Raw genomic sequence first — 15,890 nt, forward strand, 5'->3', positions numbered from 1 at the left:
TCTCTCCCCACAGATACTGTGAGACCTGCTGAGATTTTCCAGCATTTTCTGTTTTTGTTTCAGATTCCAGCATCTGTAGTATTTTGCTTTTATCTGAGGTAATGGTGAGGTAGAGCTGGGTGTCGTGAGTATGTATGTGAAAACTGACAATGTGCTTTCAGATGATGCCACCAAGGAGCAGCGCGAATTGAGAAACAGGAGTTGACCAAGCATAGACCCTTCAAGGACACCAGAGGTCATGGTGTGGGATCAGGACGAGAGCCATTGCAAGTGATTCTCTGACTAGGTTTACATCATTAAGAATGCAAGTAGACAATTGCAGTCCAAGACAGCTGGATAATAGGGGAGAGGCATTGGAGGAGAAGAGTGTGATCAAACATGTCAAAAACTGCAGACAGGTCAAGAAGGACAAGGAGGGAAAGTTTAACTTTGTTATTTGTGACTTTGATCAGAGCTATTTCAGTACTGCAGAGGACAGGCTTTTCCCACTAGTGATTGGGTTGGATTTTTTATTCAGTGTTCAATCAGGGAAGACTGATGATGCGAATCTCTCAAAATGATGGGAAAGATGGTAGCATGGATTCCTCAAGGATCCAAGGGCATACCAATACTTGGAAGGCCCAAGAGGTCTTTGAAGGGCTAACTGAGAGCCTCTCCTCCCTTCTGTCGGTGGTGTGGTAGACAGTGAGGAAGGGTGTCGTAGTTTGCAGGAAGACTTAGACAGGTTGCAAAGTTGGGCCGAGAGGTGGCGGATGGAGTTTAATGCGGAGAAGTGTGAGGTAATTCACTTTGGTAGGAATAACAGATGTGTTGAGTATAGGGCTAACGGGAGGACTTTGAATAGTGTGGAGGAGCAGAGGGATCTAGGTGTATGTGTGCATAGATCCCTGAAAGTTGGGAATCAAGTAGATAAGGTTGTTAAGAAGGCATATGGTGTCTTGGCGTTTATTGGTAGGGGGATTGAATTTAGGAGTCGTAGCGTTATGTTGCAACTGTACACAACTCTGGTGCGGCCGCACTTGGAGTACTGTGTGCAGTTCTGGTCCCCACATTACAGGAAGGATGTGGAGGCTTTGGAGAGGGTGCAGAGGAGGTTTACCAGGATGTTGCCTGGTATGGAGGGGAGATCCTATGAGGAGAGGCTGAGGGATTTGGGATTGTTTTCGCTGGAAAGGCGGCGGCTAAGAGGGGATCTTATTGAAACATATAAGATGATTAGAGGTTTAGATAGGGTGGATAGTGATAGCCTTTTTCCTCTGATGGAGAAATCCAGCACGAGGGGGCATGGCTTTAAATTGAGGGGGGGTAGTTATAGAACCGATGTCAGGGGTAGGTTCTTTACCCAGAGGGTGGTGAGGGATTGGAATGCCCTGCCAGCATCAGTAGTAAATGCGCCTAGTTTGGGGGCGTTTAAGAGATCCGTAGATAGGTTCATGGACGAAAAGAAATTGGTTTAGGTTGGAGGGTCACAGTTTTTTTTTTTAACTGGTCGGTGCAACATCGTGGGCCGAAGGGCCTGTTCTGCGCTGTAATGTTCTATGTTCTATGTTCTATGTTCTATGGAAGGTTCAAAGAAGAAAAGGCTTTTAACGTTACCAGTATACTTCCAGTGAGCTGGCTCCTCACCTTTGCTGCTGTCTACAAGATTCCCCTATGTGAACATTAAATTTATGTTGCAGTGCAATATTATTAGCAGTGCACAACTTCTGAACTTTAAAAAGGCTCTACTTGTCCTTAGTAGGAGCCTTATCTGGAACTGACGTGCCATCATAAACATGGCAGGTGAAAATGCACTGGGCTACAGGTAGGCTCCTGATTTTGAGCGTATTAATCCCTCATTCAGCTTTGTGTTGCCCATTGGGGAGGATAGGGGCTGATTTTTTTTTGGTACCTTTTGGTACTGTTATTCTAATCAATTCCAATTAAGTCCAATCATGTCCCCACATGAGGAACAAACCAAATCCAAGCTGACAAGACAAGACTTTGCATCCCATCTTGGGCTCGATCAAACAAGATCTAAGCTGACAGGATGAGGCATTGCACCCCATCCTAGGCTTGATCTAATGCTTCATCTTAGCCAAAAGGCCGAGATGGCCTTGAAAAATTGCATCAGGTAAAGCTTCAGTTTAACCTCATTGGCTACCCTGATCCTTTACTTAAGTTTAGGTTTAAGTATTAGTGTCACAAGTAGGCTTACATTAGCACTGCAATGAAGTTACTGTGAAAATCCCATAGTCGCCACACTCCAGCTCCTGTTCGGGTACACTGAGGGAGAATGTAGCATGGCCAATGCACCCAACCAGCACATCTTTCAGACTGTGGAAGGAAACTGGAGCACCTGGAGGAAACCCATGCAGACGTGGGAAGAACGTGCAGACTCCTCACAGTGACCCAAGCTGGGCATCAAACCCAGATCCTTAGTGCTGTGAGGCAGCAGTGCTAAACACTGTGCCACCATACCGCCCACTCTAAGCTAGCCTGGGCACACCACCATCGCAGGCGTCAGCACACCATAAGCGCCATGAATTCTAACCGATATCAGCTGGGCTCCATTGGAGTACTTTCCCTCTGGGTCAGCAGATTGTGTATTCAATCCCAATTCTCATAATCTAGGCTGATATTCCGGTGGCGTGTCAGAGTTTGCTACATTGTTGGAAGAGATAATGAGCCAACATCAGGAGTTACAATTCAAAGAAAAGCAGGGAGGTGATCTGGATAATATTCCTCCAGCAACCAATATTATAAAGACAAAACAAAATAATGCTGGGCATTCACATCATTGCAATTTATGAGAGCCAGCTGTGTGCAAAATGGATATCACATTTTTGCTACAAAACAAGACTGATGGTACTTCAAAATAACTCAACATTTGTGGTAAAACATTAAACAAATATAGTTTCTATTTCATGTGTTCAAGAGTATCAAACATCTGTGCTGTACTGTAATCGGCTAGGGGAGTGGAGAGGTCTGGAAAACAAGTCTTTATTACTATTGCCAGAATGTTGTTGGGGCCCATAGGCTTTACAATATCCGATGTGTTCAGCAGTTTCTTGATATCACATGGAATGAATCGAATTGGCTGAAGACTGCCATCTGTGATCGATCATCCACTCGGCACTTCTGACTGAAGATGGTAATATGGAATTTAAGTGTGCACCGAATTTCTGATTCCAGTTCAGAGAGTCATAGGGTGGGTTCACGGGAATGGCGGCGGGAGTCCAAGATCCAGCGAATCCCGGAAATCACCGGCAAGATTGCGATATCTGGTTTTAGCCGCTGCTTTTAATATATTAACATATATTTGAATCTGACTAACCAGCCGCATCACCATATATTCCCCTGCTAGGCGTAGTTTCAAACTTCCTGACATGACATCACATCGGCAAGGTTTACAACAGGTTCACATAGACGGCAACCTGTCTTGGGGATCCTCCCTGCCCCCGCGGGGTGTGAAAGTGAGTATAGCCCCCAGAGGAGAGGGACATGTCAAAGCAGTGGCCCTGGCACTGCCACCAGCACAGGTTGGCATTATGCTTGGGTGCCCCGATCTCAGTGCAATCGGCTTTATTAGTGTATTTAGACCCCGCCCCTCTATGTGATGGTGTGAAGCAAGCCCAACTTTTTCTTTGACAAGTGCCAGAAGATCTGGAGAGATAACCATCCTGTTTCTCTGGAGAGAAACACTCCCGTTTTCAGTCAGACCCTGACACTTTGTCAAATTCTGGTAAGATCCCCCCCATTGAGTGATAGGAGACGGTTTCGAGCCCACACTATCCATTTGCGGGAATGGCAGCACATGCTCAAAATTGATTAGTGCTGGTGAATTTCCCAGCTCTGATTTTCCCGGCTATTTACCACACCATCAATTTTCCTGTCATCTGTGAATGTACCGATCCTACCTCCTATTTTCACATCTATGATAGAATCATAGAAATCATAGAAACCCTACAGTACAGAAAGAGGCCATTCGGCCCATCGAGTCTGCACCGACCACAATCCCACCCAGGCCCTACCCCCATATCCCTACACATTTACCCACTAATCCCTCTAACCCACACATCTCAGGACACTAAGGGGCAATTTTAGCATGGCCAATCAACCTAACCCGCACATCTTTGGACTGATCTAGATCATTAATATACATGACAAACAGTAAGGGACCCAACACTGATCTCTGTGGTACAACAATGGACACAGGTTTTCAGTCACAAGAACAACCTTTGACCATCACTCACTGCCCCTACCACTAAACCAATTTTGGGTCCAATTCACCCAAATTACCCCGTATCCCATGGGTTCTTCCCTTCAAACAGGTGAAGCAGGAAGGATGAATTTCGAAAATGATTCCTTGTAACTAGTTAATGAACCAATGCAAGATCAACAAGATTTTCCAATTCTACCTCAAACCAGCCAATACAATGTGTGTCCTGAGAATTCTGTGTACTTTGCGTTTTTGATACTTCTTGGCATCTGGCATAATGGCTGGCATTTTCCAGTCCTTCCCGCAGGTGGAATTTTCCAGAACTGGCAAAGGTGATCTCTCATGGCGAGTTCCCCGGCAGTACGGCCGGCGAGCAACGCAGATGGCCAATGACTTCAGCGGGACTGGAAGATCCTACTGGCAGCCAAAGAAAGGCAAGCCACCTCAGCCTTCGGAAAACCCAATGCAGGAGGGGCCAGAAAATCCCAGGCTATTGTTCCTGATGTATATTAATAAAATATGCATATCATAATAATGTTTTGCTTTCTGTATCTACCAGTGTGTTTCCAAAGTTAGAAGAGAGATCCCAGATCCATGTAAGTATTTTCAGGAGCAGTGGTGGAAACATTTGGACTCCAGCGACGGTCATGAAAACTTAACAATCCCCTCTTCATAATTTTCAAAACAAAACATGGTAGAAATCATGAAATCTGAGGGTAGGTGTAAACAAACTGAAGAGCAAGTCTCATAGTTTCTTACCTGTAATGTGCTAATGTGAACGGGAGTGCCTGTTCCATTGACAGTATTCTTAGAGGATGGTTTAACCCAGTTTCCACATCCTTTCCCTTCAGCTGCAATGGCCTGCTCTTTGGCCTTCAGTTTTTTTTGGATTCGAGCCCTTTCAGCTTCAATTTTTTTGGGGCTGTTCAATAGAACCTGCACAACAGCATATTCTACAAGCGACGCAAACCCAAAGAGGAGGCAAGCAATCAGCCAGATATCCAAAGCTTTTACGTAGGACACCTTGGGCAACTCTGCAGCAAGAGACATGCACTCAGAGGACAAGTTGAGCACTGAGAAGATGCCTGTGAGAAACAAACATGTATGTTAACATCAATGGTTTAATATGCATTGCTGGTTTCAAATGCAAACATTGTCTTAATTATCCTCATATCTCATGCACCACCCCCCCCCCCCCCCCTCCCCCACCCCACCACCACAACTCTCTACCTAACTCCCAGGAATACAATAAAGCCGTTAGCCTCTCCAGCCTTAATTATTGCCAGGATTCTCCAACCTTGTCCTTGGCCGGGAGTCTCCGTTCTCGCTGGCAATGGGAGCGGGGTGCATGCCATCAGAGAACTCCGGCCTATAGCTCTGATCATCCCTCGAGCACAAACTGGCGACTTCTGCCACAACCCACACACCCCTTCCCCACCCTTCCCACCCATGGACCCGTATTGTTACTATGACTAATGCTTTTAAAACTCTTCTCTAACTCTTATAAACTTTCTAACAATGCTCTAATTCAACCTCTTTTGAATGGACCTACCTCTTATGAAGTTGATCTTTCTCTACACCCTAGCTATGACTGTGACACCACATTCTGCACTCTCTCCTTCTCTACATTTGGTATGCTTTGTCTGTGTAGTGCACAAGAAACAATACTTTTCACTGGATATTAATACAATTGACAATAAGAAATCGAATCAAATCAAAATTGTTCAAATTTATTTCCCGCTCCTAAAAACCACTCCTAAAAATTGGAAACCCAGGACGGCATCTGGAATCTCAGAATCGCTTACAGCTGCAAACTCAGTGAAAAACTCTTACCAGGAGAGTGTATGCAATAGTTCCATGCAATCATAGATTAAGTCAATTCACCAACTCCCAGGTTGTCTGTCATTGCTGTGCTTGAGGAGTCGTGTTCCATGTTTATATAGGATGTACGAGATTGCAGTACCTTTTTGAGTATTTGAGGGGACTGCTTCTCAACTTTCAGCTGCACCTCAATCCCACACACCTGATCCTTGGCCACCTAAGAAGGAACCGTTTCAAAGATCATCCTCATGCTCGCTCCCACCCCTTCTGTCCCTGCCAAAGTATGCCCCCCCAAATAATCTCTATGGCTCCACATGCTCTCTATGTCAAGGTATGCTCCCTCCAAACAATCATCATGGCCCCTCATGCCCAATGCTAAAATATGCCCCACCACTCAGTCACCAAGGCCCCTCATCCCCTCATGTCCCTTCTGCCAAACTATACCTTTCCACCCTCATGCCCCCTATGCCAAGCCATGGCACATCCATGCCTATTGAGAAGGGCAGGCAGATTAGAAAATCTCTTCATTCATCTGCTCCTGGGCTAGGCCAAGGTGACCATTAACAATTTCAGACAGCGGAAGATTAAGGGGATCTTTTGACTCAACTACCTGTCTCTCTTTCAGGGATAGGTCCACACCCGGGTGTCCCTGAAGAGGGAGAACATGTTGTTTGCTGGTACGCTGCTACAGAACTTCCACAACCGGTCGAGCAAGGGCTCGAGTGCATCATCAGTACCAGTAATGACATCTTAATTTGATAAGTTTCCAGTGATATCATAGATCATAGAAACCCTACAGTGCAGAAGGAGACCATTCGGCCCATCGAGTCTGCACCGACCACAATCCCACCCAGGCCCTACACCCACATATTTACCCGCTAATCCCTCTAACCTACGCATCTTAGGATTCTAAGGGGCAATTTTTAACCTGGCCAATCAACCTAACCCGCACATCTTTTTGTTTTAGTTACAATACCCCTTCAAAGAACAAAGAACAGTACAGCACAGGAAACAGGCCCTTCGGCCCTCCAAGCCTGTGCCGTTCCTTGGTCCAACTAGACCAATCGTTTGTATCCCTCCATTCCCAGGCTGCTCATGTGACTATCCAGGTAAGTCTTAAACGATGTCAGCGTGCCTGCCTCCACCACCCTACTTGGCAGCGCATTCCAGGCCCCCACCACCCTCTGTGTAAAAAACGTCCCTTTAAAGGGAATGATCATTAGTTAATGTGTTTATTGTTTAATCACAGGAGTATAATGAGATACTTGGGGTCAGTTAGCTCAGTTGTTTATAATAAAAACAGAAAATGCTTGGAGTAGAATAGAAGGTCAGGGAGGCGGGATCTAAAGAGAGATTGACTTCCACTGGGCATTGATCTTTATCCCATTGTCACATTCTGCTATCTTACCTTTATGCCAATATCAGCTTCTTCTTTAGTCCTTAACGCTACCATTAACACTCCCTTTATCTTGTATCCATGGCACTCTCTCCTCTCCAATTATAGTATTCATTACATTTCTACTCCTTCAGCGCTGAAGAAGTCATACAAACTCAAAATGTTCACTGTTTCTCTCTCCACAATGTGGACCTCTTAAGAATATGAGCTCTCAGATTAAGGCAGTAATTTCTTGTCCAACCAGGGAGCCTTGCATGTGTACATACTGTGGAGTGTCAGGGTTACTGGCACTCCAGCTTTATATCCTGTACAAGGAAGTACCTGTCTGAGGATACCATGTAAATAAATCTAAATTTGGTGAAGGGACACGAGTCTCAGAGGAGTTATTTCAGGCTGACCTGCTGAATTTAGCCAGCATATACTGTTTTTATTTCATATTTCCAGCATCCACAGTATTTTGATTTTATATTAGCTCAGTTGGTTAGATGGCTAATGTATGGTACAGAGTAACACTGACAGCACAGCTTAGGTTCCCACACCAGCTGGTAGACTTGACACCTGCCTCCTCCCCCTTTTCTGGGAGTGGAAAGTAATAGCAAACCACCACTGATTAAAAAATCTGCCAAAACAAACAGCTCAGGATGAAGAATCAGCAGAAAATGAGCTAAAGACCTGCCTTTGGGCAGAACACACGACATGACATGTTTTGTCTCTATGGAAGCTGTGGGTTGCTTCTTAATGCCGAGCTTAAAAAGTCTGCACCGCTTGTTCAACCAACCCATTCGGTGATGGGTGATAGGGTTTGATTCAGTTGGAAAGCATGAAAGTCTGAAACTCGGTGCTAATAAAGACAGTGCCATTGTCAGAAGCCAGGAGTTCAGGTATCCCACGCTTGCATGAACTTTGTTGTAGTTTCTGAATGGTAGCATGGGAAGTGGTGTAGTTCATACGATGCATCACCAACCATTTGGAGTGCAAGTCAACCATAATTAAGAACATGGAGCCCATAAAAGGCTTGGCAAAGTCTACATGCATTCGCACCCAGGGCTTACCAGGCCACTCCCATAGATGTAGGGAGGCTGAGGGGAGAATTTTTGATTTTCTTGGCACTCACATTGTCTGACCAAGATAATAATGTCTGCATCAAGACCAGGTCACCATGCATAGCTCCTGGCTAGCATTTTCATTTTCAAAATCCCAAGGTGGCTATGGTATAATTCCATAAGTTTCAGATGTCACCCTAGATGAGGGACGACTATGCGGGAACCCCAGAGGATGATGCCATCCTCATCACTGAGCATGTCTTTCTTTGGCAAGTAGTGTTTCATTTCAGCTGAGGGCTGTCCCCTGAATCTCCCATGTAATGTTAAGCTTTTAAAACTTAGATAGGACTGTGTCCTTTTGCATCCAGGCCTTGATTTGTCTCATAGATGCCGGCAAGGTGTCCAAAAAATTCAAGTCATCATGACCTCTTCCACAGCTGGTAGCGATGGCAGATGACTCAATGCATCAACGCTGACTATCCAGGTCCCGGGACGGTGCCCTAGGAGGTATTCATAAGCTGCCTGTAACAATGCCCAATGCTGCAATGGGCGGAGATAAAGGGGGGTATTGTATTGTCTTCTTTAAAGTGTCCCAACAATAGTTTATGATCAATCACTATGAAAAATTGTCTACTGTAGATATGATTTCTATTGATTGAATTTTTGAAACCTAAGACACCTGCCAACCCCTCTTTCTCGATTTGGGATTACATCTGTTCAACATCCAAGAGGGTCCTAGATCGTACACAATAGGCTTCTCTGTTCCATCTTTCCAGTGGTGTGCCAGTCCCATAATCGCCAATCCCATAAGAGGAAGCATCGCATGTCAGGCTCAGGTCCTTTTTGGGATCAAAGTGGGCCAATAATAATTTATTGGATAGAAGTTGCAGTTTAACGTGGTTGAAAGCCTCCAGCTGCGGCGCCCCCACAAGACCACCTTTGATATTTCCGTAGTAGGCCATGAAAAGGGGCCAGCAAAGAAGCTCAATTAGGAACAAACTTCCCCGAATAGTTCTCTAACCCCAGGAAGGATTTCAATTCCGTGCGGTTCCTTGGAGTTGGCGCCTCCTTAATGGCCCTCACCTTGTCTTCCGCTGGATGAAGGCTCTTGCCATCCACCTGATAGCAGAAGTAGTTCACGGCACTTGCTTGGAAGGCACATTTTTCCCTTATCAGGTGTTCTCTGACCTCCAAAAATCACCATATGACCTTTCTAGGTTCACAAGGTGTAAGAATTTCAAAGTTCCTTTGACCAAGATATCGCCAAGGTACACCAATACCTGAGGTAACCCTTGGAGTATGTTCTCCATGGCCTGTTGATAAATGGTGCCAAAGGGCAGGTGAGTATATGCATATAGACCTTTGTGCATATTAATTGTCACGTACTTTGGAAGGCTTGTCCAATTCAATTTGGAGTTTTGCATGATTCATGTTTAACTTTGAAAATGTGTGACCCCAACTTAACCTGGGATACAGGTCTTCAATCTGGGGCATGGGTTATCTGTCAAGTTTAGAAACCCTATTGACAGTAAGCTTATAGTCTCCACAAAGTAGGACTGACCTATCTGGCTTAAAGACAGGAACAACAGGTGCGGCCCATTCCGCAAAATTTCTGGGTCTTATGACGTCCTGCTTTTCCAGGTGTTCCAGTTCAGACTCTCCTTTTTCCAATGGGGAGTATGGAACTGGTCTCGCTCTAAGATACTTTGATGTAGCTTCAGAGTTAATTTAGACCTCAGGTTTGGCTCCCCTTATTTTACAAGCCCTTCTTGGAAGAATTTGGGATACTTATTGACGACTTATACAGTCCCCCCATGCCCAGTCTGAAGATCCCCAGACTGTTCAGTCTGATGTGTTGGAGCCTATCTCTCAGTGGTTAGCACTGCTGCCTCACAGCGCCAGGAACCCGGGTTTGATTCCCGGCTTGGGTCACTGTCTGTGTGGAGTTTGCACATTCACCCTGTGTCTGCGTGGGTTTCCTCTGGGTGCTCAGGTTTTCTCCCTCAGTCCAAAGATGTGCAGGTAGGCAGATTGGCCATTCTAAAATTGCACCTTAGTGTCAGGGGACTAGCTAGGGTAAATGCATGGGGTTATGGGGATAGGGCCGGAATGGGATTGTGGTCGGTGCATACTCGATGGGCCGAATGGCCTTCCTATATGATTTTCCCCATAAGGCCAGGTCCTTGTCCCAGGCTAGACACACGAACACCTATCAACTGTGGCGAGGCCTATATGACATAACAGGCTACAAGGTGAATTAGTGCAGACTTGATAGGCCAAATGGCCTTCTTCTGCACTGTGGGGATTTTATGCGGATGCCCCTGACTCCAAAACCTTTAATGAATTAGTGGACTTGGTTAAAGGCTATTATGACTCAAAACCTTCCATGGTACTGCAGCAACACTGCTTTAAAATGACAGGGCAAACCCCTGAGAAATCTGTTACCGAATTTCTGACCAGGTTGCAAAAATTGGCAGAGTACTATAAATTTGGGCCACCTCTGAGCGGCATGTTTTAAGATAGACTGGTCTGTGGAATTAACAATGTGACAGTCAAAAAATATATATTAGCAGAACGCAATTTTGATCTAAAGAAGGCCATTGAGATCGCTCTATCATTGGAAAATGCAGAGAAGGAGCTCAGGAACTATAGGGGTCATCAGATAGCAGTGCCCTTCAATTGGAGGATGGGTCTCATGTAACGTCCATCCCTCAACTGAGTGTTTTGATCTGATTTGATTTATCTTATGTACTCTATTCCCGAAAGCCAGTTAGTGAAGGATAGAGCTAGAGCCAATCTCCCAATTTGAAAACATTGGACAGAATGTACAAAATGTACAAATGTGGGGAAGTTCTGTTCTCTTCAAATCACAAGTTAGACCTCATCTAAAGCAGTGTGCCCAATTCCAGACATCACATAGAACATAAAATATAGAACAGTACAGCACAGTACAGGCACTTCGGCCCATGATGTTGTGCCAAACCTTTTCCGAAACCAGGATCAAGCTATCCTACTCCCTATCATCCTGGTGTGCTCCATGTGCCTATCCAATAACCGCTTGAAAGTTCCTAAAGTGTCTGACTCCACTATCACAGCAGGCAGTCCATTCCACACCCCAACCACTCTCTGAGTAAAGAACCTACCTCATACATCCCTCCTATATCTTCCACCATGAACCTTATAGTTATGCCCCCTAGTAACAGTTACATCCACCCGAGGAAATAGTCTCTGAACGTCCACTCCATCTATCCCCCTCATCATCTTATAAACCTCTATTAAGTCACCTCTCAACCTCCTCCGCTCTGAAGATAAAAGCCATAGCTCCCTCAACCTTTCCTCATAAGACCTACCCTCCAAATCAGGCAGCATCCTGGTAAATCTGCTTTGCACTCTTTCCAGTGCTTCCACATTCTTCTTATAGTGAGGTGACCAGAACTGCACACAATATTCCAAATGTGGTCTCACCAAGGTCCTGTACAGTTGCAGCATAACCCCATAGCTCTTAAACTCAAACCCCCTGTTAATAAACGCTAACACACTATAGACCTTCTTCACGGCTCTATCCACTTGAGTGGCAACCTTCAGAGATCTGTGGATATAAACCCCAAGATCTCTCTGTTCCTCCACATTCCTCAGAACCCTACCTTTGACCCTGTAATCCGCATACAAATTTGTCCTACCAAAATGAATCACCTCGCACTTATCAGGGTTAAACTCCATCTGCCATTTTGCGGCCCAGCTCTGCATCCTATCAATGTCTCTTTGCAGCCTACAACAGCCCTCCACCTCATCCACTACTCCACCAATCTTGGTGTCATCCGCAAATTTACTGATCCACCCTTCAGCCCCCTCCTCCAAGTCATTGATAAAAATCACAAATAGCAGAGGATCCAGCACTGATCCCTGTGGTACACCGCTGGTAACTGGTCTCCAGTCTGAAAATTTTCCATCCACCACCACCCTCTGTCTTCTATGAGATAGTCATGATGTGGAGATGCCGGCGTTGGACTGGGGTAAACACAGTAAGAAGTTTAACAACACCAGGTTAAAGTCCAACAGGTTTATTTGGTAGCAAAAGCCACACAAGCTTTCGAGGCTCTAAGCCCCTTAGAGCCTCGAAAGCTTGTGTGGCTTTTGCTACCAAATAAACCTGTTGGACTTTAACCTGGTGTTGTTAAACTTCTTACTGTGTTCTAAGAGATAGCCAGTTACTTATCCAATCGGCCAAGTTTCCCTCTATCCCACACCTCCTTACTTTCTTCATGAGCCGACCATGGGGGACCTTATCAAACGCCTTACTAAAATCCATGTATATGACATCAACTGCTCTACCTTCATCTACACACTTAGTTACCTCCTCAAAAAATTCAATCAAATTTGTGAGGCAAGACTTACCCTTCACGAATCCGTGTTGACTATCCCGGGTTAAGCTGCATCTTTCTAAATGGTCGTAAATCCTATTCCTCAGGAACTTTTCCATTAACTTACCGACCACAGAAGTAAGACTAGCCGGCCTATAATTACCAGGGTCATTCCTATTTCCTTTCTTGAACAGAGGGACAACATTCGCCATTCTCCAGTCCTCTGGCACTATCCCCGTGGACAGTGAGGACTCAAAGATCAAAGCCAAAGGCTCTGCAATCTCATCCCTTGCCTCCCAAAGAATCCTAGGATATATCTCATCTGGCCCAGGGGACTTATCAACCTTCAGGTTTTTCAAAATTGTCAGTTCAGAAAGAATGTGGACAGGGCAGGCCTTGGACAGGATGCAAGGATATTCATCAGATTGGTACCAATGATGAGCAGTTTCAATTATGTAGAGAGACTAAAGGAGCTAAGACTGTTCCCCTTAGAGCTGGGAAATCAAGGGAAGATATAATAGATGTGTTAAAGATTGTGAGCAATTTTGATAGAGTGCTTAGAAGAAAGTGCATCCATTAGCAGGAAGGTCCATAACTAGGAGATACAGATTTAATATAATTGGGAAAAATGCCACGGGCGTTGTTAAGGAGAATTATTTTTACTCAGAGAGCTGTTACAACCTAAAATGTCGCAACTGAAAGGCTGGCAGAAGCAGATTCAGTGATAACTTTCAATAGGGAATTGGATCATCATTTGAAAAGGAAAATTATATAGAGCTAAGTAGCTATTTAGAGCTAGGTAAAGTAAGAGGGGGAAGGTTCAAGACAGAGATAAGGAGGAGTTACTTTTCACAGAGGGTTGTGAATCTATGGAACTCACTGCCCCAGCGTGCAGTGGATGCAGAATAAATCAATGGATTCAAGAAAGAGATAGGTAAATATTTGATCAAAAGCAGGATATAGGGCTATGGGGTCAAGGCAGGGAAGCGGAGTTAGGATGAGCTGGAGATCAGCCATGATCATATAGAATGGCAGAGTGGGCTTGAAAGGCTGAATTGCCTACGCTTGCTCCTAATTCCTATGTTCCTACAGAGTAAGATCAGGGGAGCAAAACAAATTACATAGCTCTTCCAGAGAGCGACATAGGCAGGATGGGCTACAGGGCCTCCTTCTGTCCCATATTATTCTATGATTTAATTTTGTGTGGCATGGAAGTGAAAGTTTTCAGTGTTAACCAGCTTTTAAAGATAACTAAATCAATAAAATATTTTCACAATGGAATTATCCAACTTAAGGCCAACTTTGTAGTACTTTATTCATTTCTGTGTAAGCTTTTACATATCTTTAGGAAAATAATGTTAATGAACTTGAGTGTTTCAGGTTTAATGCTAGTGTTGATGGTTCAATAGCTAAGTTTTTAGCAATTCTTTTTTTGGCCAAGCCATTTGATAAGAAGCAATGATATTGTTCACCTCAGGCGGTACAGGAAATTAGTAGTACCAATGATACCAAATGGGTATCTTATCGTGGCCAATTGTGATCAGTACTGACAATGAAAATTGAAACATCTGAAGTTGAAATCATTCTTCTTGCCAGCAAAATAACAGTGGCTGCCTACACAGCAAAAATAATTCAATGACCATGAAGTGTTTGGAACAGTCTCAGGATGTGAAAGTAACTATGCAAGTGCCAGGTCCTTCCTCCATCCATATTTCACAACTGAAGGGAAATGTTTAATGAAGCAAACAGGTAAGAGAAATGTGAAAATACAAAGTGAGAAAATGATAACTTAAGTACAATGTAACAAAATAAAGGTCCTGCACTATTAATACACAATATATTTCAAAAGCAGCTGAAAACAAAGTTTGCATAAAACTCAGCTGTTTTAGTTAATATTGTATTTGTGAACCTCAGAATTTATCCCTAATTTTAATCTGCATTCCTGATTTACTCCTGCTCCCGTTTCTTATGTTCTTACATAACCCCACCACTTAATTTGGTTTTTAATGACTTACATCACTACTTTTATAGCTTTGTGTATCTGTTCTCTAATAATACCTCTATTCCTCTAATCCACTTAGAAATTTATTTTCCAATTAGTATGTGGCCTCTTCATTCATACTGAAATGTACCACCTCACATTTATCAATATTGAAGTTAATTTGCCAGTTACGAGCCCATCTTAAAAATACACCTCCAAATGGTGGCACAGTGGTTAGCACTGCTGCCTCAGCGCCAGGGATCCGGGTTCAATTCTGGCCTTGGGTGACTGTTTGTGTGGAGTTTGCATGTTCTCCCCATGTCTGTGTGGGTTTCCTGCAGGTGCTCCAGTTTCCTCCAACACCCAGAGATGTGCAGGTTAGATTGATTGGCCATGCTAAATTGCCCCTTCATGTCAGGAGGATTAGCAGTGTAAATACATGGGGGGATGGGGCCTGGGTGGGATTGTTGTTGGTGCAGGTTCAATGGGCTGAATGGCCTTTTGCAGGGATTCTGTGATTCAATTCCTGAGTCCAAATTGATTATGCAAATAGTGGACAACAGTAGTCCCAGAACCGATCATTACAGATCCTTTGTTCTTTGACACCAGTTCCCACCTTTTGCCATTCTGGATAACTACCTTTCGGCATGACTCCATTTTCTGCTCATTCTGCTCCTTGTCTCCTGACTTCACATGCTTATTAATATTTCACACAGAGACTTGAATTCAGATGCATTGAAGAAAAGTTTGTGCAACTGCCAATTTAAAAGATTTGTACATCTATTCAGCACAGCATTTGATATTGTACAAATTTTTGAACTGTTGGCAGTGTGTTCTCGAAATGCATGGTAGTCAAGAGCTTTGACAAAGGATCATCTGGACTCGAAACGTGAACTCTTTTCTCTCCTTACAGATGCTGCCAGATCTGTTGAGATTTTCCAGCATTTTCTCTTTTGGTTTCACATGCTCTGACCTTTGAACTGAGTGTCTGCTCAAGTTGAAGCAGGTGGAGCTCAAACTTCATGCCATCAATTCATCAACATGATTGCAATGTGCAGCTCTGCATGAAATGTGCTTCTGACTAAAT

The 15,890-nt window shown here is 44.3% G+C and overlaps 1 protein-coding gene across 1 annotated transcript in view; it reads right to left on the minus strand.

The window, feature by feature from the left end:
• glrbb (glycine receptor, beta b) overlaps window positions 1–15,890 on the minus strand; it is a 290,676-nt gene that overhangs the window by 78,914 nt on the left and 195,872 nt on the right. Inside the window, exon 8 of the mRNA XM_078212000.1 lies at window positions 4,961–5,286. Within this exon, the coding sequence (XP_078068126.1) occupies window positions 4,961–5,286 (326 nt within the window). The remainder of the gene's footprint in view (window positions 1–4,960; window positions 5,287–15,890) is intronic.

This window comes from Mustelus asterias, chromosome 1 (genome assembly GCF_964213995.1).
Source record: "Mustelus asterias chromosome 1, sMusAst1.hap1.1, whole genome shotgun sequence".
NCBI classification, from domain to species: Eukaryota; Metazoa; Chordata; class Chondrichthyes; order Carcharhiniformes; family Triakidae; genus Mustelus; species Mustelus asterias.